Source organism: Rhipicephalus microplus, chromosome X (genome assembly GCF_043290135.1).
Source record: "Rhipicephalus microplus isolate Deutch F79 chromosome X, USDA_Rmic, whole genome shotgun sequence".
NCBI classification, from domain to species: Eukaryota; Metazoa; Arthropoda; class Arachnida; order Ixodida; family Ixodidae; genus Rhipicephalus; species Rhipicephalus microplus.
The window spans coordinates 416,838,074-416,864,041 of NC_134710.1; the positions used below are offsets into that span (position 1 = coordinate 416,838,074).

General features: G+C 42.7%; 1 protein-coding gene across 1 annotated transcript; it reads right to left on the reverse strand.

Moving 5' to 3' along the window:
- Positions 1–1,365: 1,365 nt before the first annotated feature.
- LOC142776502 (uncharacterized) lies at positions 1,366–13,385 on the reverse strand. Its single transcript, XM_075880295.1, has 3 exons — positions 12,938–13,385; positions 5,526–5,705; positions 1,366–1,486 (listed from the first exon to the last, which is right to left on the reverse strand). Exons 1-3 carry the CDS (start codon positions 13,247–13,249, stop codon positions 1,397–1,399), a joined length of 582 nt encoding a protein of 193 aa, XP_075736410.1. The 5' UTR covers positions 13,250–13,385; the 3' UTR covers positions 1,366–1,396.
- Between the last annotated feature and the right edge of the window lie 12,583 nt (positions 13,386–25,968).

The following is a 25,968-nucleotide window of genomic DNA, read 5'->3' on the forward strand; positions in this document are numbered from 1 at the left end:
ATTCGAACAACCCACCTCTTGCATGTGAGGCTAATCTCTACCTTTAGATAGGAGTTGTGCCCCGCATTCTTAGCTCTTTTGAGTTCACACTTACTGCGGATCCAATCTCAACTTGGCCTTCCTCACAGCTCGCGTGGTCTTCCCGTTGTTCCAAGGATTGAGAATTGAAACGCGTTAAAGACGATTCCTGTAACGTACGGAAGCTCCAACGGTGAAGGAAGTGTGCAAAGTAACAAACCGTGCATTTCTTTTGTGTTTTTTTTTCGTCATTGCTGGCAACTTGAAAACACAACAGCAGCTGTTCACACAAATTTGAAATTTGCCGCCACATAAATACCCCGTCATCAATACTGTGCCATCCATTCATTCCAACGGGTCTTGTCATTAGAAAACATGTGCAATAGGCTTGCAACCAAAATTTTCAAGAACGTGAAGCCTCCCGAACCTGATGTCTTCATGAATGTGGTCTAATTATTCTCATAGAAACAAAAAATATAGCCTTATCACATGCTAATTGTAGCATGGCCCAAAATTCTCGAACACACAAATTTGCCTCGAGCTCACCTTGCGGTCATGACAGCAAAACAGCGCACAAAACGAGAAAGCAGTGCTGCGTAAAGCTGCTTCAAAAACACGCGTGGAGTATTAAATGCATGAGCGGCGTTTGAGACGTTCATCAATGAACACAGCGTGCAAACGCTTTAGCGCCGCCACTCAGCAAACACATCAGTGGTGCTGCAACGCCAGCGAGTATGTCAGAATATTTTAATTGCAACTGAACGTCGCTCAACTCATACGCATGTTCACGCGTTGTTGTCCACTTTCGAACAAACCATTTTGTTTCCCCTGCAATATGTAAATTTGAACTCTCGAAGGCAGCAGGCATGCACATCAAACACTGTGGTACTGCAGCTCTTCACTCTTGTATCGAATATTAAAGCTCAATAAAAAAAAAAGGTTGTGCATAGCTGTGTGTTTCCTGAGTGGTAAAGTGTGTGTATTTGCGATTGTGTTAGGCTCTTCAAAGTTTCGCTAAAATCAGTTACAATGTGATGAAAATCCAACTAGCCTAACAACAAATTTTAGTGGGTTATAGCTACTTATGCTTACCGTAACTTATGCAACTCAGCACGTCAAGAGGAACGAATTCAACTTTTCATATTGTTAGCTCTTTGTAAAGGAGTCTGGCACATGAATCACGTAGATAAAGTGGGTATAAAACAATAAACAAAGTAATAAGGCAAAACGCGCAACTATGGCTGTACTGAATTGCGTAACTCAGTTTATTACTAGAGGTGAATTACTCATCGATGAGATCAATATCCTCTATACAGCGCTATCTACCTCAATGTGATGAACCGTGCTCTTCATGTTGCTCGAATGAATACTTTCATCGTCAAGAAGAACAATTAAGGAAGAAGAGACGAACATTTCTCCCGGCAAATAGTGGGTAGCCGGGCCATATCTCCCGATGACGTTCGGTCGCCTGAAATCGACATGAATACAGCCAATCATTAGGAAGCTGAGTATAAGCAGCACTTATATAGCGGTGGTTTTGCAGTAAGAAATCGACAACTTATTCCACGCATAAGACGCGGTTGGCCTTTTTTTAATGTTAAGAGTACCGAAACAACAAAAGTAAATCATATAATAACAGAGAATCCTTCAAACTATTATTTAAATCACCGAGCTTTGACGGTTGGCTAGCCCCGCCATGGTGGTCTAGTGGCTAAGGTACTCAGCTGCTGACCCGCAGATCGCGGGTTCGAATCCCGGCGGCGGCGGTTGCATTTCCGATGGAGGCGGAAATGTTGTAGGCCCGTGTGCTCAGATTTGGGCGCACGTTAAAGAACCCCAGGTGGTCGAAATTTTCGGAGCCCTCCACTACGGCGTCTCTCATAATCATATGGTGGTTTTGGGACGTTAAACCCCACATATCTATCAATATCAATTGATGGTTGGCTATCTCTCGATTTGATTGGTACTATCACTTTTCCTATACGACATGCTTCTGTTTACAATAACTGACAACTGTGCTGGTTTTATTAATGGCACTTGTAGACATTCTTGCTATGTTAAGACTGCAATTAATGTGTTGCATATAAAATATGATGCCTACCAGGGGCAGTCTGCCTTGTTATACAAAAAATGTGACATAGAGAGCCTATAGTTTCTTTATGGCCAAAGTATAGTGTAATATATGAAAATCTGTTGCTTCGTTATATAGTGAACTAAGCAGCAGAGGATCTGAGAGAAACCTGGTATTGAAACGCAAGAGCAATTTCTGTCAGTACTGGTGCGCCTCTCAGTTTTAATAGCTAAAATATTTCTGAGGTTTTTGACGGTGTTCTCTGGAAGCGCGAGAATTGCGCTGTGGATGAAAAGTTGGAAGCGCAAAACCAACGAGGACAGGAAGGAACATACAAAGACAAATTGGGGATTTCGCGCTTCCAATTTTTCACTTTATGAACCAACTAAACCAACCACGCAATTTTGTTTTGTGCTTTGTGTACTGCTGGGCTATATATGGCTCAAACAGGCGTCGGCGGTAACAAGGCGTCAATGCCGCAGCCCGTGCACTCACTCTCCGGGCACCATCCATGATCCCACACCAATACGGACCTCAAAATAATCCCGCCTACACCTTCAAAAAAAACACATATTTCGAACTCAATAACATCTATCCGAACCCGTGTGAAGGATTCACCAAGATGGAGAAGCGAATCCTTCTTCACCTTTACACTAAAACTCTAATATGACCCAGCAATTCTAAAGAGCGTGTTTAAAAACCAACCTTGGCTTCACCTCAAGTTTTCCCTAAATTACTGTACACCATAGGTGCGTCTTAAGGCGCAAAAATAGTAACAAAGTCAAAGACAACAACAAGATCGACTCATGAATTCTGGCCCACACTGCTAAACACGTGCCCAAAACACTTTAATCTCGCTTCCACGGGAAGTTGCGCACTGTGAGTAGAATTCCTGTGACATTTGCCACATGGCATAGGAGCGCCAAAGAACAATAAACCTCACCTTTCTAGCCGACCCTTCCCGGAAAGACTGGGAAGCCTTCCTTCGCGGTGGCCTTTACCTGACGGCCCTACCGGCCTTCGTTGAGATATCCCGAGTCGCGGCTGACGCCAAAGGACTCCGGTAAGTGGGAGCCCGCCGAGTGTTTGTACGAAGAGGGCCTCTAAGGACAATCCCTCTAGACATCCCTTCCATAAATAAATGGGTTTCATCATTATCATAACATCATCATAATCATCATCACTTTCACTGCGGGTGAACGAGATGAATATTCGGCTCTCACACACTAGCAAGAAGAAAGTCTCACTGCAGTTTCCTGTGTAGGCATCGTCACCAGCCCGGCTAATGTTCGGGTTCCAGTGCACAAGGGTCACATTTCTGTAAACGGTCCGCTTAAATACGTGGGGAAGTGAACCTTTAGTTTCCAAATATCCACCTATGTGACTACAGCGATGACTTACCTTTTGTGCCTTTTATCTGACACAATTTTTAAATATTGATCATTTCTTAGTGGCACGATGTCACGGGTCGTGTATCAGTGGCGATGTCCACAACCCCACTGCGAATTCTCACGCCTCGCGTACCGGCTACATGCTTTCGTTGCGCCAACTGTTTGCCCCCCTTCCTCCCTTCTCTAGCGCAAGGCTGCCGCAGGCAGCGTCTGCTTGGAAAAATTGACTGCTCGCGCTGCACAACCGTTCACTGGCCACCCTGTTTATGTGAGCACTGGATCGCACGTCAGCGTCCCACCACTCACTGTTGACAACGTTTCTCCTTCATTGAATAAGTAAGGCTAATATATATATGAAATAACAATTCATCATTCCCAAGCCATACCCAATTACGCACCATTCACAAGATACCCCGAAACTCCGCGACGCATTTACTCGAGATCTCCCAGTGGGAAGATGCAGGCGGCGTTTTCAACGGCTTTATGGTCGCATAATAAGACAAGTAATGATTCAGCTCACAAACAATGATAGCGCATGTAAGCACGATTGTTCTATGTTGCACTGATTTTGAAGGTAATTGTTTTCTAAGAAAATAACATAGACAGGATGTGAATAAAGCCACGTCACCTGTTCAAGGTGGTAAGAACCTACCATGGCATCACAATTTTGCAAACATCCGACTCCACTTTATGCAAAGCTATGTTGGGGTTATTTCCGCTGTAGAAAACTTTCAGTAGGTTTATATAGGCTTCGTTGATGCCTTGATCTCGCAGTGCCTGCATAGCTGCTCATGCACCGGAAACTCCCAAACGGAGCAATGATGACAGAACGCGCTGAATGGAGGAGCAGCAAAAAACGAATTATCTGTCGTTTCCAAACATGCTGTGTCATGCGTGACAATACACTTTATCCAACCGTTATGTATGGTCGTATTCGTACAGTCTTGTAATCCAACTAAATGCTTCCCTTCAACATATAGATGTTTTTCTAAACATAAATACTCCACTGGACCAGCTGATAAGATGAGGCCATAGTCCACTAAACACAATCAGCAGATGAGAGAAGTTCCTAAGAAGCTGTATGCTTCAACCTTTCAGAAATGATGGGTGTCGCTATAGCCAGCCTTCTGTCCAGTCTTTTTGACGTTCCCACAAGGCTACTTGTCGACGCATTGGCTACAGACCCTACCTATGTTCAAGTGTTTTTGATCAACCTTGTGGAAAGAGAAAATATATGATGTCGTGCTCGAAAATAAATCAGTTTTAACTTTTCATTCGGGCTAAAAAAGAGGTATAGGGTGGAAGCATTTCTCTGAAAGTACTGATAATTAAAGCAACAATGATTAGTTGATGGTTGTGAAGGAATTCCGGATTTTGGAATTATTAGAGGACAAGATCATCTTGCAGCTTGTTCGTAATCGCAACAACACTTATTCATGAGGCTGTAGCCAGCTAAAAATAGACGCAAATTTGATTTAGTAAGTGCGCAGTGTCACTTAACTCAGGTGCAGCAAATTAAGATGCACATAATAACATGACAGCCGGGCAATACACAAAAAGATTACCACACTGAAGCAACGAAATCATAGAATATAGTTTGGTGCTTGTTTATTGGTTCTCGTATTAAGTGGGTATAAATGGAAATTCTCAACATCACACGTAATCTAACGAATAGAAGCGGAACAAGGGAAACCTAATGTATTGTCTTTGTGGGAATGATACACGGGCTGAGAAAATGATTGAAATAATTTTTCCGTATCGCAATGAATGGCTTCGTCTAATGCATGCCACAGGCAATCTCATTGAATGCTTTCAATACTTTGACAGTTACATGCAAGCTGTAACTCGAAGTAGCCGCTAAAAAGTACTGACGAGCCGAGCCCGATCATTTCTTTCATGCTATTTTTACTACTACACCTCCTCACCTAAGAGTCCCCGTTATCTCCGTCTTGTGAGCGCAGGTATTTGACGAGCCAATGCGGTCTTCACACATTATAATTTACAGAATCCTAGTTAATATGCAATATTTTGTGCCAAATATTCACCTTGCGGAGTGTCATGGCCAGTTCCTCGGGAGTGGCAGAAACTTCTCCCGAGTGTTTCTCCGCAGCTGACGCATATGTGGCCCAGCGATTGAGAGGTGCTGCAATCGATCTTCGTCTCCAGTTAGAATGAACTGATGGTGCCTTGGTAGCAAAGAAGGTGTCTTTCCAGTGGAGCTTGTCCTGTTAAGGAAAAAGCACATGAAATATCCCACCGCAAAATGAATTATGAACCGCGGTTGCAAAGTGCTAGAATAACGGATTTCAAGCTAGTTCGTTGTCAGTCAGTGCATGGGTCTGTGCCTTTCTTGTTCACTGTCCTTTCTCGACAATACGGGATATTTTTGCCTCGGTAAAAAGCACTAAAAGCATTTGCAATTCATAGAAGCGGAATAACAGAGAGCTGCAGTAATACAAATATAGAGTTCTGAATTGTCTTGAAGGAGCTCTCATTACGACGGCGCTGCACGTCAAGGTCGATATATGGCCTTCCACAAAGGGCCTGAGACAACACGTAGGAAAAGCAGTTGTGGATATATGCTTCATTAGGTGCAACCACAATCAATCTTTCAATGCAATCAAACTGATATTCATCGCATTTTAACGGGTGATAAATATGTGGGGTTTAACGTCTCAAAACCACCATATGGTTATAAGAGACGCCGTAGTGCAGGGCTCTGCAAATTTTGACCACTGGGGGTTCCTTAACGTGCACTCTATTCTGAGCACATGAGACAACTGCATTTTCGCCTCCGTTCAAAATGCAGCCGCCACAGCCGGGATTCGATCCCGCGACCTGCGGATCAGCAGCCGAAACCCTTAGCCACTAGACTATCGTGGAGGGGCTATCCTAATAGTAAGGCTTAGCGTTTGTTCAATAAGTCAGTTTGCCCTCGAACACAGCTATCAAATACATAACGTCCTCTTTAACAATCAATATTGCTCAGCGGTGGCGGCTACGGAACAGTGGCTCGTCACTAACTGCTCCTGTCTGACTTTGCAGCCCCGGCGAAAGCGTGTTTGCGGATCGGCGCCTGCTGCCACTTTACCTTCTTCGACGCCATATCAAGAATCCCGGGTCCATATCAAGAATCGACAACGCCCCCTTTGTGAACTACGTCATCGAGACGCACCTTCAAAAGGCACAACCCAGACACCGGAGGACCATTTGCTCAGCGGTGGCGGCTACGGAACAGTGGCTCGTCACTAACTGCTCCTGTCGGACTTTGCAGGTTGGTGTAAACTGTATTTACATTTCCCTAATTTGACGCTGTTTGCCACCACCGCCACCGCTGTTGCAAGAATTTCCTGATCATTGTAGCTTCCTTTTTGTGACCACTGATACTGTTGAATCTGTGATTTTGCTCAGTTCGAGATGTCCGAGTCTGATGCCTGCTTAGTCTGTAATGAGCCTCTCTTAGAGAGCGGCTCATATCCAACCTGCTCTGAATGCAAATATGGCTATCACCTGGGAGCATGCTCGGGAATGAGCAAAACGACCTTCAAAAAAGATGATGCCGCAAAGAAAACATGGAAGTGCCAGACATGCCTGGTTTCGGCGGCCCGAAGTACACGTGGCGATAAGAGCCACATCGGCGAGCATAATTCGCCGTTCGAGAAAGTACTGATCGAAATTAATAGGAAGCTGGCCCAAATACCAGACATACAGAGAAAGGTGGATGCACTAATGAAAGTAAAAGATACAGTCGACAAATTGGAGCTGTCAGTTCAGCATTTGTCTGATCAATATGATGCGGTGCTCGTTGAAATGCAAAAGCAATCAGCTGAAATGGCAGTCCTCAAAAAACAGGTGCATTCTGCCCAGTTGTCCGACACCACTTAGAACATCCATGAGCTGCAAAAGCAGGTGAATGCTTTAGAGCAATACAGTAGACGCCAAAATATTGAAATTCACGGCATGCCTGTCACCCAGAATGAAAATTTGCTCGGTAAGCTCAATAACTTAGCAGTTAAGCTTACCCTTCCTGAACTGACGAGCTCTGAAGTCGAAGGCATACACAGACTTCCACCAAAAACCGGCAAAGTTCCTGTTTTGCTTGTTCGTTTCGTGTCACGAGCAACACGTGACCAGTGGGTGGCTAAGAAGGTCGATATAAAAACTGCTAGCTCTAACGTGTATTTCCTTGACAATCTGATGCCACAAAACAAAAAACTTCTCTGGCTAATGAAGACGAAGGCAGAGGAATACCATCATCAGTTCGCATGGCAGAAATCCGGCAAATTGTTTGTGCGCAAAGTGCCTGGTAATCGAGCATTGCACGTAGACAGCGACAGCGACCTAGATAAGATTCGTTGAACTGTGTCTTCTATCACTTACGTTACTTCAATTTTCAGTTATCCCCCTCAATGGCTATCTTCCATGAAGCCATATATTATGACGCTCAAACTTTTAAATCAATTGTGCAGGGCCCTTCTTTTAAGGAGCCGGACAGAATGTCGATCTTTCATTTAAACATACGTAGTTTGAGAAACAAGCAAACTGATGTGCTGTTTGGTTCTTTAGATCATACGTTCCATTTTTTGGCCTTCACTGAGACTTGGTACACTTGCACGTCCGATGTAGTGTTCATCGAAGGATACAAGCATGAAAGCGTGCATAGACCGAATTGTAGGGGTGGTGGTGTGTCGCTATATATACAAAAAGATGTTTCATATGCCGTGCTTCCCGAATTTTGTTGTGTCAGCACACATTATGAATCCATTGCCGTTCAATGTGTAATGTCCCTGATTGTCACAGTTTATAAGCCCCCATCCGAGGATATTCAAGAATTTCTGTGTTTTATAACTTCGATGCTTGAATATGCGTCCTTGAGAAATTTGCATATTGTGCTTGTCGGTGATAATAATATTGATTTGTTACTTCTTACTCCACATAGTAGACAATTTTTAGATGTAATCGAATCATTTTCGTGTAGGAACTTTATAAGTTTGCCAACTAGAATAACAGCAGAAAGTGAAACTATGCTAGACCTATGTATAACTAATTATGACAGAAACGACGTCAGTGCTGGTGTGCTAACAACTGATCTGAGTGACCACTTGTCCATATTCTGTTTTTTTCCTGCAGCTAAGAAAGAAAAAAATAGTGTTAACGATGCTCCTGTTCCATATCGCTCTTTCAATACCAATGCCTTGTCAGCATTTCATGCTAGTATTGAGAGTATCGACTGGGAGATTGTCTACAATGAGCAAAACCCTAATATATCGTATGATCTGTTCCAGCAACATGTAAAGCGCTGTTATGATGCTGCCTTCCCACTACAACACTATAAAAAGCACGGAAAGTCTAAGAAACCATGGATTAACAGGGATCTTTACAACAGAATTAGAGAACGAGATAAACTATACCATAACTTCATTAGGATAAGAGACATATCTATATTACATGAATATAAAAAAGTTCGCAACAAATTAAACTCTGATCTGAAGAGAGCCCATATTCAGTATTATCAGGCTCGACTTGCAGAGGTCTCTTTCAATCCAAGGAAAGCATGTAACTCGGTACGTACACTCATAGGAACAACAAAAGGTTCTCTTCCCTCAGCATTAACAATTGACGGTGTAGAGTTTAGAGAAGCTCGTCTGGCGGATAAATTTAATAATCATTTCTTAACCTCAGCTGCAGCAGCTCAGACAAGGGACGCAGCAAACGACTGCCAAAAATACATTTCTTCTTTCTCTGCGAACTCTATTTTCTTGACTCCTTGTAGTCAATTAGAAATACTTACGTACCTGAAGTCTTTAAATAAAAATACTGCCGCTGGTTACGATAACATTAAGGTAGAACCAATTAAACATGTCGCCGAATTACTGTGTGGCCCACTGCAGCATATCTGCAATCAATCTTTTGCCACTGGTATTTTTCCTGATGGCATGAAGATAGCTGAGGTGGTAGTCATCCACAAAGGTGGCACTCACGACGACTTGAATAACTACCGGCCTATTTCCGTGCTACCTTTATTTTCCAAAGTTTTAGAATATACATTAAAGTCACGACTAATGAAGTTTCTTGGTGACCATCAAATGCTTGCAAAGCAACAGTTCGGATTCCGTGAAAAGAAATCAACTGAAATGGCACAGTTGGATATTAAAGAAAAATTACTTATTAACATGTATCATAAGCAATATACTCTTGCAACATTTTTAGACTTCAAAAAGGCGTTTGATTCCATAAAGCATTTCATTTTGTTTCACAAACTCCCTTACTACGGTAATAGAGGTATCGTATTAGATTTGATCCACAGTTACTTATCTGACAAGGTACAATGCACTAAATGGCTACTCTTCTCAATCTCAGTCAAAAAACAATGGCGTTCCGCAAGGTTCCATTCTGGGACCTTTATTCTTTCTCCTTTACATAAATGATATTGTGAACATACCGCGAACTCCTGACATAATTCTCCATGCAGACGACACGAGTACTTTTTTTTTCAGGTAAACATCTACTTGAACTTCAAAATGTAGCTAATAGATGGCTAACTGAACTTTCACACTGGTTGCATCTAAACCAACTTCAACTTAATGTAAAAAAAAACTAAATTTATTATTTTCAAGAGCCGTAATAAGCCTGAAGATCATAATGCCTGTATATTATTTCAAAACTGCGCTATTGAACAGATTCCTAGTTATAAATTTCCAAGTGTTGTTTTTGAAGAGAATATTAGCTGGACACCTCACGTAAACAATATTCATGCAAATATGTGCAGGTCAATTTCGATACGGTATAAAGTTAGCTCCTTGGTGCCTAAATGCTTGAAACCGAAGTTATATTATGCCCTCGTTCACTCTCATTTGCAATACTGTCTCCTAACCAGGGGTACCACTACTCACACAAATTTTGATAGATTATTAGTTTAAAAAAAAAGAGCTGTCCGTTGCATTGAAAATCTTAAGCGAAATGACCACACAGCGCCATCCTTTTCAAAGCTTAATATACTCAGAATAGATCAGCTATTCCAACTAAGATTTGCTATGCATACATATAGGCAAATTTTGCATGACCCCCAAATCCTGCCCTCATCATCGTTATCTGTACATTCACAATATCACCTAAGGCAAAATAGACTCAGAACACCTATGTTCCGAACTAACTATGGTACTCAGACACTAGCCTATTTAATGCCACACTTTCTGAATAATAATCGAGAAATCGCCAATATGATCCAGGACAACTGTTCGACATACAGCCTACGGAAAAAAGTTAAAGAGAACCTCTTGCTTAGCTCCTAACCTTCCCTTTATATTGTGCATTTGCTGTTTTTTTATTTTTTCCTATTTTGTTCTATACTGTTTGGTAACGTTGATCATCATCAGGGCTTGTATAAACATTTTTATGTCACGCATCATTAGTGTGTACCGAAGGTAACTATTCTACCGATTGTGTTTTGATCGCCTGTGCGCCTGTTCTTTTTTGTTTTGTTTTGTTTTTCCTTTTCTTGTTACCTGTATTTGCGCATGTACCGCGGCTTTCCACCCCTGAGAAATGTATGGGTACGGGGGCCTTTGTCAGGCAGTTGCATCGGCCTTTAGCCCCTTCATCCCAGACCATGACTGTCTGAATAAACTTCTGAATATATTGTGTCAGTTTTCCGAAGTTCGTATACGTGGCTCAAAGGAGAGTGCGTGTATTTTATATGCTCGGCAAGAGGCCGCAACAATGTGGGCTCCCCATACAATTTTGCCTCACCGCGGTGGTCTAGTGGCTAAGGTACTCGGCTTCTGACCCGCAGGTTGCGGGTTCAAATCCCAGTGGAAGCGGCTGCATTTCCGATGGAGGCGGAAATGTTGCAGGTCCGTGTGCTCAGATTTGGGTGCACGTTAAAGAACACCAGGTGGTCGCCATTCCCGGGGCCCTCTACTACGGCGTCTCTAATAATCATATGGTGGGTTTGGGACAATAAACCCCACATATCAATCATCCCCACACACTTTTCTAGACGAGCACGAAATAATCTTTTTCTGTCATCCTGATAGCTTTGGCGTCCTCATTAAAAGACAAGGAATGATTTGATGTGATACCTGCCCTCAATATATCCTTGTCTCGAACCATTAATTTTTTATTTAAAAAAACCGACTTTATGAATATGAAATATCAGCGCTCTAGAGAATTTGATTGGCTGAGGAACACGTTTGTCACCCTGAGCTCCTGCAACTCGAATAATAACAAGCAAAAGCTTCGGGTGAATGGCTTTAATTTGAGGCACGTGTTACAAGTACCATACAATGCCATCACATAAAAGGAGTCGTTTGCGGGACCATATCTTAGCAAACACGCAGGCTATACTGGGGTGCCTGATGAATAGAGCTTGAGCTACCTAATATATGTTGACGCCTCGCCAACGCACATCACTTTTGTCGAGCAGAACTGCAGTCGAGTGCACGAAACATGTTTTTCTATCAGCAGCGTACGTTTCGTGTAGTGCTGCAGGTAGTAACAATGCTAATCTAAGGTAGCATCATTGCAGCATGCCATACCGAATATATATTGCAATGTTTTACTGCTCACTGCCTAATAGTTTCCAACAAAACATTACCCAAAGCTAGCTAAGAATAAGTGAAAATAACAAACGCCATATAATATTAGACAATATTCCGGAAAATGTTACAAATTTGGAGAACGCTAGCATACAGTACACATCGAGCAAACATACTCCCTAAACCCATAGCCAACGTATTAAGCAAAAACCAGGTGGCATGATGTTCCCAAGACTGCGCTGCAGATTGGTTGGCATCAAAAATGTGAGACATTAGTTAACCCAACTGAACACAATGGAAGTCTGCAACCAATATCTAGATCTTGGCAAGAGTATGGCAAAATTACCAAGCGGTGGCAGCACTCTATTGCGATTATTCAACTAATGTCGAGATATTCAATGGTGGCTAGGGTGTCCCTGACTTATTCATTAGAATGATTTATAGGCTTTTCCGTACTAAACCACTTTTAATTACGAGACACGCTATAGTGTTACACTCCAGAAATTTAGCCCATCAGTTTTATTTAACGAGAAGTTATCGCGCAACGGGAAGGTCCTCGGGCCTTTTGCCTCCACCGAAACGCGACCGCACGGCGGTGATATAACTTGTTACCTTCAGGTACGCAACCGGGTGCCATAAGAAGAATATCGGAACGGTGGCGCAAAGAGCCAAATAACATTTTCGCCTTAAAAAAACGTTGTTAGCACATATCAGCCCGGTTATTCTCAGTTGCATTGCTCTTAAATGTAAGAGATTCAAGTTCTCCTAAAGATATATCTTGCTAAAAAATCTATATGGTCCCGAAAGCCACGTTGAGTAGAGGCGAATCGGCAAAGACTGTAGCTTGATATAGCACACTGTAAAATACCCGCAGTCTGCTATGTGTCGGAAAGGCTGCGCCTATGTATCAAGGCACTAACCTGAATGTCGGGGCCTTGGTCAGCAGGTCTGCCCTTGGAATGGTATCGGCTGGAATTACGTGCTGCATCATGGCAGACGAAGAGGTTTGGATCGTGTCGGACACCGATGAAGGCTACGTAGCCCAGTGCTGGTGCGATGCTGCATCGATCGGCTGTGCATTCGGAGACATTTTCTGCAGGAACGAATGAAGGTTGAGACAAGGCGCCCACACCAAGTTGCAGCTCTTGCTGTGGAGGCGTGCTGTAGGTGACGTAGCCCTCCTTTTCTGCCGTCGGGAAACTGTCGCCAGTGCGAGGTAATGGTGTTCCCATAATCACGGTAGAAGGAGACGAGGACCCTATTATTTAGATTCCCCGTATCGATCCGAGAACCCTCAGAAGCACCGAAAAAGAAGCCTGCATAAGGTTTTAGAACACTTTTTCGCAGCCTGCGCGTGAGCCGAGTCTCTTGATGATGATCCCCACTCCCAGTCTTCGTTTTTCTTCACCACGTAGCGTTTGCCTACAAAAATACACTGAAAAACTTCTGTTTCAAACAAAGAATACTTAGAATATTCATATTTCTGCAATTTTTAATTATTCTTACCTAATTTCACCAGCGTCTTCGTAGTATTTATTTATTCAAGAAATCCCCCATAAGGTAAAACACGATGCTATGTGAATAATGTGGAATGTAAGTATTAAGCTTGCTTGTTTTTGTACCGGTCTACCTTGCAGTTTCTTTAGTCAATGAATATTTCCAGCATATTCATATTCTACGCCTCTCGATTGCGTAATTTCTTCTTAAGAAAAAAATATATTGCTGGTATGCTAACTTACTTCACTTTCCGTTGGGTCGGAAAACCAATATTATTGATATGAGCTTGTAGAATTGGCCGAAGAAGAAAAATTTGTTATGTATAGAGAAAAAATCTCCCACTCATTTTTAACCAATATTTTTCTCAGGTTTAATTGACTTTCAATCGTCCCGGCATAAACAACTCTAGCTTATTTACTTTTAAGTACAAGTGGAGACGATATTCCTCTTTTGTTTTCGAGGTTGTACGCCCATTGAATCCAGTGACCAACTTCTCAAATACTTATATAATTTTAAGTTTGAAGAGAATTATGAATACGCTGCCACCATGTAGTACGAGAGCGGGAGCAGATTTTTAGAGGCCCCTGCCATTGAACAGGATTTTTACAATAGATATAAACAAATGAACGAATGAATGAATGAATGAATGAATAGAATTAAAAACTTCCTATATGAGGCTTTGTCCAAACGGTCAGATCAAAAATAGCGCTATGGACCCATGATTGTAAGGTATCTTATCAAAGAGCATTGTGTATATAAACTGAACATAAAGGTGGAAAGGTGTAATCTAAATTAACCGTAAAAAAGCTCTTCTAACTTATGAAAAAACTTGGATTTCTCGAGGGATTCCAGAATAAGAGAAGCTGCGTGTCGAACACTACTTTGCAAGCAATGCTAAGCAAGTTGTACAATATAGAATTTATAATCAGGTTGCAAACTTAAGAGTACAGACAGCACGGCGAAGAAGAGTTATGATAACCAACATACTGAGTTGCTTCAAAAAATGGACCGAGGTAAATGTTTTTAGCAATCAAAAACAAAGTTCTTTTGCTCATAAATGTCGTATTGGTGTATTCAAAGCCAAGTAAATGGTCTAGTTTCATTAAAGATATTTTTGAACCACTTGAAGTTGTTCACAACTGCCTTCTTGTACCTCTTATTCTCTGGTAATCAAGTGAAGACATTAAAAAGGTTATTGCCACATACACCTCAATAGAATTTTCATTAGGTACCATTTTGAATTAAACACTAGATTAGTAGTAATTACCTTGACATCGACAACGAACTAAGAAGATAGTGGCTACGACAGAACACTGAGAACAACATAGGTTGGGTGTGCTTCTTGTAAGGACGTTTCTGTTTTTAAGAAATCGTGTGGAGTGATAGCTAGGAGACCATGTATATAATCAATATGATGGGTCAGCTAACTTGCTGCAAGTATTTTTAAGTACTCGCGCAATTAAAACAAATCATAGATTATTAAGGAAATAATTTTATATTGCTGCAGGGAACGGAGGTTCATAAACGAGCACGACATTCATCCAACCCACCATTTTTCACTAAGATTTCTTCGTTACCAGGTCTCAGCCATATTCGTATTTCTTATTTACTGGGGTACTGAGTATCCAAGAAGAGACGAAAGTTTTCACCGTTTTTAAACATGTAAAGAATTTTTCGTATTGAGGCTTTCATTGCTGCTCTTGCATTTTTAAAGTTGAAAAAAGAATCCGGGTTAATTACACACCCTTGAAAATGCTGACTCTCTGCCCGTGTGTACATTCTGACTGTGTTTTTTTGCCCCCCTTCCAAACAGACCACCTGTTTTTGCTTTCGCCTCCTCTTCCTCTACTATTAAAATTGACAACAATTGCGATAACTGACGTTTCACGTCGGCTAATTATGATATATTATTTAGAGACGCCGTGGTGAAGCGCTGTGAAAACTTCTCACCACCTGACTTTCTTAAACATACTCCTTAACTTAACCACAGGGGTAGTTAAGCCATTACCCCTGCTCTCTCGAAATCAGGTAACATCAGCCGGAATTCTGCACGGCGAACTTCGGTCAGTGTTCCAGCGCAATATCGAATAGAACACTGTAGCAGTTAGATCGGAGAGTGTGTTAGAAGCACAATCATACTCGCGCAAACGTGGGCAGTTCCTGGCTTGAAGAAGACACCGCCCCTTGTCTAAAACTTGGCTTCAGCCATAGTGCTTCTTAGAGGAATTTTCTCGTTTTGTTAGAACACAGTAACACTAATTAAGCAAAGTAGAGAGGCTTGGACAATCGCTTGGTGTCATTCATTTGCACACATGAAGGAATAAATGAAGTATGTTGCTGATTTAGTGCAGTACGGTGAGCATATTTTCGCACTTGTTTACGACTGATAACTGTGCCTCGATTCCCAGCTGGTGATTGAGGCATTGAATTTGCCTTCACTGCTGTGGCTTAAAGTAAGCTTTCTAGCCGATGGTACGACACAATAGGCACCGTTTCTGGGATGGCTTCCAATCTCTGGAACGCACTGTTCCAAAACGAGTGGCGCTCATATGAGAAGTCTTGACCTTGTGCCCCTCCAGGTCACGCTGAAGAGTCAAGGCAACCAGCACTGCTGGCCTCTGGCCATTCGTACAGATGGAAGAACACAACGTCCAGGCTCACCGCCGCAAACTGTGAGCAAAGGCGCAAAAACAAATGGAGGGCTTCTCAAGCCCAGTATACCATCACCCATGCACCATTTAAACAGGTATATCTACCACAAGGCTGAGCATTGCACGGCAAACAAGAGAACGAAGGCCCTTCATATTTTTGCTTCTGAGCCTCAAAGTTCTCCTTCCGTTCATCAGACGGCATCAAGGTATGCGGATAGACTACAGGCTGAAGCGCTTGAACATAGCCCATGAAATATTCCCGGGTTATGGCTGACGACTTTTTCCTTGGAGTCAACTTAGTCAAATGCATAATGTAGCCTCTGAGATTTGTACGGCTGAAACTAGTTAGGGCCTCCTCTTATTGTCGTTCACGTCCGTGATGGGGAAACTCGTGGATGTGAAAGACAAAAAATCGATTGACGCTAGACTATAGGCTATTCATATTTTTTACCAATCATTATAAAACCCTCTTGTCGATGAGTTCAACGTCCATATTATGTCTAGCTTTGTCGTCAAAGCTCACTCCGCAGACATTGTGGTTAGAAAATCATGGTTATCGTGGAAACAAGATTGTATTTGAATGAAACAAAGCTTCAACAGATGATCTACAAATAAAATTGTGAAAAGAGCACTGTAAAATCGTGAAAACACAAACGCTTTATACTAGTCCGTGACTGCAACGTAGACAATGTGAACCTCAAGACAGCTTTGTTGTCGACATTATGTCGCTTTACGTCACTCAAATTACATTATATGGAGAAATGCTCCTATTACACGCACGCACACAAAACATAATTAAAATGCACTAATAGTGATCATATTCTAGCAAAACTTTATAAAAACCTACAATCGCAGGTCCTTTACACTTCTCAGATACTTCAACTTTGACATGGTGGACCTTTGGGCCAAGCTTCGTCCAATTGTCCTCACTGACTTCGTGGAGATGCGTGGATTTTTAAAAGCTTGCTCTTTTTTCCTTGTGGCTTGTTATACGGCGGCTTCTGGCGTGTACAGCAGTGTTCCCAGAAGGTGGACTTCTGCAGTCAGCGCTCACGATCAACCCGTTCTTATGGTTCCAACAATGTTTACTAGAGGGCGCACCACCACACAAGTCGCCGGTTTTCCATGGACCGCGCGCTTGCCTACTCGAAGTGGCTTTGAAACAAAGAGAAGCGAAGAGAAAAGCGTGGCGTCAGAACTGTCTCCAACTCAGGTGGCCAATGCAACAAAGCCACTAAGAGGACGGGAAGTGGGAGATAAAAAGGAATCTGAAACAGAGAGGAATATAACAGTATGACAGTGGTGTTTGGTCTGGCCGTGCATGAACGCGTGCTGCCACCGCGCCGAGAGGAGAGAAAAAAGGAACGTGAAGCAAGCCAGCTGGTTGAGGAGGATCCTCGCGACTATGTCCACTTTGTTCTCGTCGCTTCGCAGGCACGGCAACATGTGAAAAAATTCTAAGATCAGTGTTAGACACGGGTATCGATATCCTGCCAAGCCTCTTCCCCTGCCTGCTCTCAATAAATGAAGAACACCTCATAGCTGCACGTCTCCACTTTATAAGCGTTTTAGACATTTGACTCATGGCAACAGCAACTATCACATAGAGGTGCAGGAGGATCACGTGCCGATGACCGTGGCCATTACTGTGCAGTTCCTGCCACAAAACGTGCTCAATAACGCTGTCTTCGAGGTACACAGCAGACGCCGGCTCGTTAACACGCCTTACTGCAGAAATTGTCTCGCAAAAAGAATGTCCCCTGAACATGCAAACAAGCTCCTCTAACATCCACTTTGTGGATATGGCGGTGAATGTTAGATGCGAAGCAGCTCTTTGACTTGACAGTGTAATGCTGTTCGGTACGCCCGTACGAAACATCTTGCCGCAAGTGTTGGTGCGGTGCCAAGTAGGTCAAGTCTCTGCTGCGTTGACGTCACTCTCTTCCTCACCCGCATCAGCTGCCGGCCTCTCCCCACGCTCGCAACCAACTACTTGCTCGCTACACACTTCTCTCTCGCCTTACCCTCTCCATCGTGCACAACACTCAACTGCACGTCCAGTGCAAGCATTAGACAGATTTAGTTGCGCGTCCAGTTCAGTCGTACGGAAGCAGCACACCAGCCGTTCGCAATGGCAGGCTGCATACGTGCGGCTGCTGCGGACGCACAACTCAATCTGTCTGCTCCTTCGGCTCGTTGATTGCAATGAAACTTGCATGAAACCCGACCCGCCCCCTTGTGTTCTCGTTTCGAACAAACTTTTACTTTAGTAAATGCTACACCTAGATTCGCTTCAAACCGTTCTTCAAGCATACGTGCCGACGACCCTTTCAATCGGGTCGACGCCGTGTGCTCCGCTGCTGCTTCGTATCCCATCAGGGTTCCTTCCGGAATTTTTCGAGCCCACTGTGTTTTATGCGGGAGTCAATCATGTCTACTTAGACATATTTTTGTCACAGAAATCATCAGGAAGTGAGGCCGAAAATTCCGTCAATAGATGTCGCCCCCATTGCCTTTTGTTATCCAGTCACACATGTCTGGCACGCTACGCACCAAGCCAAGGCCACACTCCCTAGACGCTCACAAACACGCCATTAATGTCTAACACTCGGATCTAGCTGCGACCGTTCTAAAGTGAAGGAATGTGTCATGACCATGACAGCAATGATTCTTTTTTTCAACGCGTCATTTCTACCTGTTCATCCTGTTCGGTTCATTTCTAATAGGAGAACTGCAATTTTATTGATGCAATACCGCATTTCCACGTTCCCCTATGACCCTTACCCATGTCCTCGCTTTTAGCACCCAACCATGCAAAAAAAAAATTGTGCGTTGTCTGGCTGTAACTCCACGTTTTCCGTTTACTCTTAGCCGGGATGTTTTGTTTGTTTTTTTTTTGCTGGTCGAACCATTTCGCCCATGTGACCAATTCGTTGACGTCACCAAAACATCAGGGCTGCCGCGGCTAGAGCCCCTTCTTGTACACTGTACCGTGGGGCTTTTTTTACCATTCGCCGTCCGTTTGAAGTCGTGACAAGCCGGTGCTAAGTGAACAAATTATGAAAAGACTCTGCGTCTGTGATAACAGCAATAGTATGACGGCTGAAGAGATGGTAAGAAGTGTCCGAAAATGCCTTGGATATAAAAATTCGTTCCCCTGTGGAGCAAACGAAAGTCGGTAAAAAACATTTTCTGTGCCAGAACCATCCTCATCGAAATTTTGGCCTGCTGAGACGTGTTCGCAATTTGTTTCGCGTCAGTGTTCCGTGCACACAAACATGTGTAGGTGCCTTTGGTGGCAAAGCTGTTCGTGCATCTTGTTTTGTGAGGTCTCCTTGCTGTGAGATATCCGGCCAGTGCCGTAATGACCCATGCTAAGACTTCTTATTCGCAGCATTTAGCGTTAGCAAACGACCGCATCCGCTCCTTCCAATTTTTACGGACAAGCGCGTACTATTACATGCTGCTTATGTAAGCAAGATATGCTGGGGTGTTTTGTGATGAAATGGTGCAAAAGTGTTACTACGCCATTCGTTTTTTTTTTCGCCTGTCATTTATTGTGAAAACAAGCTGTAGCTGTGGACGTAATATTTCGCGGTGTCGCAAAACAATTGCGCATGTTTTATTAGTTTGGCCTGGAAAGAAAGTGCAAATAAGTTGTGCGCTACCTTGTTGAACTCTCATCTTTATCAGCAAACTATTCAGTGCCTTGATCGCCGTGTGGATGCTTGCTTTCGCTGTTATCTCTTTGTTGAATTCCCAATTTTACCATACCAGCGCGCGGGTTGTTTGAATCGCAAAGACAGAATGAGATAGTTCCCTGTGTACGTTTTTTCGAGTAGTGTTGCGTTATGGTGTCCGTTACAACTACTTGCTTCCTCGTAGTCTTTATTGTAAGATATGACAGTGTATCTCAGTTCAAGCTAAGATGCAACCATACGTACACTTTCTAAAGTTGCTCCTATTTTTTATACGCCGTGAGCTCAACAAGATGCAAAGGCAGGCATTTTGAAAATATTTCAGTGATAAACCAGTGCTAGACTAGCTCTGATATCTGTTTAGGGGCAGTGTACTGGGGGACACACTGAAAACATCATGTCACGGGATCATGTACTATTATCCCAGAAAAAGGTTTTGGTATTGCCAGAGGGCACCAAATTTCACCTAGCATGACTTCTTACATCAACTGTGTTTGTTTTCAACAGCCATTTTTCAGTCTGAAAGATTCTTTTTTTCTCGATTTTGAGTCACCAGAATAAGTAATCTGTATTTCAGGATGGCAATTGTACAGTACGAAATTTGATGTGGGACTGTGAGCAATTTATTTCGAACGTAGTCTGAATTGCTATGTTTCGCAGGACCCTCTTCACCCCTAACCAGTTAGCATGCTTAGCCAAGGCAGTTTCATACCACAGCGTTTATGTGCCCGTATCTGCACTAGGCTACATCACTGCCAATGGCGTAACCACAAAAACAGTGAATTCCGCAGACATTGAGCAAGCGCCACTGCCGTGTATAGCACGTGTAAGTGTCCAATGGAAACAGAAGTGTGCACCACATGTATTAGGCAAGCCAACAAAAATATTTTCAACAGGCATCGTTGTCTCACCAAAGTAGACAATGAATTCAGATCCCACTTCGGTAAACTCAATAGGACAGAAGGCTAGCCGATGAGTTTTGCATAGGTTGCTGTCTCAGAAACTCGAAACCGCAAAGAGCTACGCCATTAATGAGTAGTCACACTTCTTATCGCTCTATGTTTTCTCTCTGGCCCATCATGCCAACGACACACTTCACAGTCCCATTTTTTAGCATTGCTATGTACTTTGCCTCTCGGATGAAGCATGTATGGATTACGAACAACTCCTCAAAGTCGTAGACTATACCAGTGTACTGTTTATGTGCTACCGGAGACCACCACAGAGGGGAGGAATGACTATTTACTTGCGTTCGGAAATCTCTGCTATACCCATTGGATAATTGAGTAGCTCAGATGAAGTTGGTGAACTGTGTTCCGCAAATCTGGACAATGGCTTGCTGCTCACTGTGCTTACCGAAGACATCGTGCATTTCCTGCGCCTCGCATTAGCCGGACATGAATCAACACCAATATTATCTGTGGTTGACTGGACTGTAATGTTAACGTAAAGACAAACGAGACCTTCCTGCCACTACATCGTGAATGATTCCACTACTGTGATGACCTTGCGAAACAGTTAAATAGACGTATGAAACAGTTAGAAACAGAGATAAACAGTTAGATAGAACCAGGCGATAGTGTGCAAGCTGGACATATCTCCGACCACAAAGCTTCCTTCATTACAATAAAAGACAATCAGACATATATTCCCTAGTGAGAGGGTGGAAAATAAATAGAGGAATGCAGCAGTACGTACATACCTGTCTGTCTCAATTGCTCGTTTAAACTTATCGCAATACCAAAACACCTAAAGAATTTGCAATATGTAGTATCATGACGGTCCGTGATATGTTTTTTTTTTTACTGTGGCACAGGGGCAGTATATAGATGTACTGTCAATGCAGTGTGATATCGTTACGGCACGACTCATGCTCAAATGGTAGGGCGATTTCGTATACAGCGGGTGACATGCCCGAAGTCAAGAAACATTAGTTCCTGGTGCAGTAATTTCTTTACATATTTTCAATACAACCAGTCTCTTTGGAGACTCAGGCAGGTGAGCATACAGATAACAACGTCAGCATACAAAAATGCACACATTGCTGGACACATTGCAATTTATACAACGAAGTGTCATTATAATACAGCATTAGTATTTACAATGAAACAATCGAGGTTAATACAATTTATTTCACTATAAAATCATAAAAAGAACAAAAGAAGAATTGGCGCAAATATGAAACTGTTTTTTTTTTTGGTGTTGGGGCTTATATTTGATCACATCACAAAAGGTGAATAACTGCTTCATATTGCTGGGTTAAGGCTGCTCCACACCCTAACTGCTTTAGGAAAAATGAGTACTTTATATGTAGAGTAGCTAAAGTGTTCAGCTAATTCAATAATTTGTTAGAGCTGTAAAAGTATTCACAGAAATTATTTGCTTGGCAAAACCTTACAGCCTTGCTAGTCTATACTTTTTTTGTTATCTAAGCATGTTGTTTCAGAAGTTGTACAATTCACTGTAATAATTGGGATATTAAATACATGAAAAAATACAAGGCATGCGAGTACTTCAAGACAGGAACAAAATAAATGCACTAGGTCATGATGTATAAAATATATCGATGAAGCCACGCTGGATTCTGGTCAAACTTTTACTAGGAAACGCAAACAATTTACCGAAATATGCATGTTTCAGTGCTCCCAAGTGTGTCAAAGCCTACATTACTTCATGAGAACATGATACTGAATTGCGGAGTTCACAAATGCATCTCAGTAAACTGCTGCTTGTTTATGGCTCATGAAAGCTACTTTTAGCACTAAAGTTACAAAGGTTTTTCTCAGCCTCCCTACAAAGCTGTTCAGTGATTTTCGACGCATTTTAATCAATTCACGTACATTGCAAGAGGCAAAGAAAGTTTGCTCACTGCTATAGATTTGCAGTGAGAAATGTTTGAAAAAAAATGCAATAAAAATTTATGCGCCTTCATATTACTGATTATTTAACCAGGAATTCAAGCACGTGACTTGTGATGGTCTTTACTAAAAACAAAGACATCCCAAGTGGGCAATCAACACCAGTAAAAACGGCATATCTATCGTGAATGGGTACAGCATAATTTCTCACGAAAAATCCTGGAACTCCACAGGAAATAAATATTTGCAGAATCAGGAGCAATGTTACAAAATATACGTATGGTTGCATGTTATTTTCAGCTGTCATGCACTGTCATATGGTACAGCAAATACCACGACGAAGTGAGTAAGCCCGCCGCGGTGGTCTGGTGGCTAACCACAGGTCGCATGATTGAATCCCGGCCGGGGCGGCTGCATTTTCGATGGAAGTGATAATGCTGTAGGTCCATGTGCTCAGATTAGTGTGCAGGTTAAAAACACACAACCGTTCAAAACTTCACTACAGTGTCTCTCATATTCATATGATGGTTTTGGGACACTAAACCCAACATATCAATCAAATCAATCGAGGAAGCGACTAGGCTGTTATGAGCGCCATAATGTGAACGTGTCTCGAAAAAAACGTACACTGGGAACTGTCTCGTTCGGTCTTCGCCATTCAAACAATTCACGGGCACGAATTGTGAGATGGCAAAACGACCAAAGAGATAACAGCGAAAAAATCATCTACATGAAGATCAAAGCACAGAACAGTTTGCTGATAAAGATGCAAGTTCACACAAGACACCGCACGATGCCTCCGCACTTTCCTTCCAGGCCGCCCCACCGTGGTGGTCTAGTGGCTAAGGTACTCGGCTGCTGACCTGCAGAGCACGGGTTCGAATCCCCGCTGCGGCGGCTGCATTTTCGATGGTGGCGGATATGTTGTAGGCCCGTGTGCTCAGATTTGGGTGCACGTTAAAGAACCCCAGGTGGTCTAAATTTCCGGAGCCCTCCACTACAGCGTCTCTCATAATCATAAAGTGGTTTTGGGACGTTAAACCCCACATGTCAATCAATTCCTTCCATGCCAAACTAATTGAACATGCGGTAATATTTTGCAGCATCGACGCAATAATACGTCCACATCTACAGCTTGTTTTCATCTTAAACGACCCCCCCCCTCCCTCAAAAAAACGAATGGCGTAGTAACACTTTTGTGAAATTTCATCACAAATCCCAACATAGCTTGCTTACATAAGCAGCATGTGATAGTACGCGCTTAACCGTACATATTGGAAGCAGCGGATGCAATCGTTTGCTAACATCAAACGTTGCGAATCAAAGTCTTAACACGAGGCATTACTGCACTGGCCGGCTATCTCACAGCAAGGAGACTTCACCAAAAAAGAAGCGCAAACCGCTTTATGGCCTCCACATGTTTGTGTGCACAGTAAAGGGACCCGGAACAAAGTTTTGATTTCTCTCAGAACCAGAAAGTCTCTATGACGACGGATGTGACACTGAATGTGCTTTTTGCCGACTTTCGTTTGTTCCACTTCGAAGGGGGAAAGCAAGCACAAATCTAAGGCTTTTTTGACACATCTTGCCATCTCTTCAGTCGTGGTACTGTTGCTGTTATTCCGAAATGCGAGATTGACTACTAGTCAACCTCGCTGCGAACTTCAGGTCAATCACCACTATCACTTGTATTACACAGTTATGTCCACGCACTTCGCCTTGTACTCGGAGGGCTGCGCCTATTTGGCACTCTCACACTTCAATGTTTTGGCCACGTTGAGCAGCTGTGGCCAGAGGGTCTGATAGGTTGGACTTGAATGCTGCATCATGCCGAAAAACGAAGCCTGTACCCCGATGGAGTGATAAATGCCTCGTACCCCGGTGCCGCTGCAGCGCTATTTAGAGTGCCGATGTGTTCATGGGAATCCACAGCAGGAACGAAGTTCAGGTGATCCATCGTGCCTACACTATGTTCCAGTTGTTGCTGCATGAGCGTGCTTGAACTGTCGTATACCTCTCCGTTTGTCGTTGGCAGGCTGCCGCCCATGAAAAGTACTGATAGCTACACGTTTTCTAATTGGCAGCCTATGAACAGTCTCCTAATTGGCCTGGTATGCATTCGCACGCTCTCAAACAGAAGAACGAAAGCCTTGAAGAGATTTCCTGGATAACTTGCAGAGGCTCTTTTATCGAATGCTGCTACGCTGGCAGTGCTCGAACCATGTGTGTTGATGACCATTTTGTCTGAGGCCCACACCTTTTGTTCGTCTTTCTCTCGTAAATAGTCTTTGCTTAAGTAATTGTTTTTTTGGTTATTATGGCTTTCGAGAGAAAGCAGTTTCAAATATAAAATTAGCGAATATTTATTTTAACCCGGTGCTTTCGGGATGGCCAAACACCAATGTTTTTTCTTGAAAAATTCGCCATTCGGTCAAGATTTTGTGTAAATTATTGATATCAGAAAGTAAAATTTCAGTCTTAAGTACTGCTTTTTTGGTAATGTTTAATTTATTTTAGCCTGTTGATAATTTCTTGTACGCATTCGAAATTTTGGCGTACTAGATTGCGTGATCTCGTCTCGCAAGAAAGAAATATTTTTCGGGATACTTCAGTTTTCAAAAGAGGTAATTGGAGATGAGCCTGTAAGCGTCAGCGTCAACGGACAAAAAAAGGACAGAGAGGAGAAAGCATACAAATAAAAGAGAAACCTTTCAATAATGCAAAGTTGCCATTTCCTGAAAGAAGAGGCCACATGTGTAGCATGTTTTTGTGCCAATAAATACATTTTGGAAGTAGCAATCTGTGTCTTCTTTTTCCTTTCTCTGTCGACTTACCGGTTTGGTTATGAAACTTTACCAACCAGCTCGGGCCGAGTCTCTTAATCAGTAATCACGCATTTCTGTCTATTCGAAGAAAATTTTAGCAATAATATTAACAAGCACAGATATCGTTTTTTGTTTGTTTAAGTGTTTCGATTCATTTCAGTTTTGTCTTCAAGCAAAAGATTATACAGATAACGCATGTTACCTCGAGTTATTCTATCAGTGTTACGTACTACCGTGACTTACAAAAGACCTCGTTATTTTGAGCAAGTGGTGTTCAGTCTGACATTTCACTTCTCTCCTGGGCGGCCAATATTGCAAATCTCGGCAGAAGTAACCTTCAGCGCCCGGTGCATGCATTACACTATCCAGCCCGAAATATCCTAACATGGAGAGCGGTCTCTAAAGGTGTTGACAGACTGAGA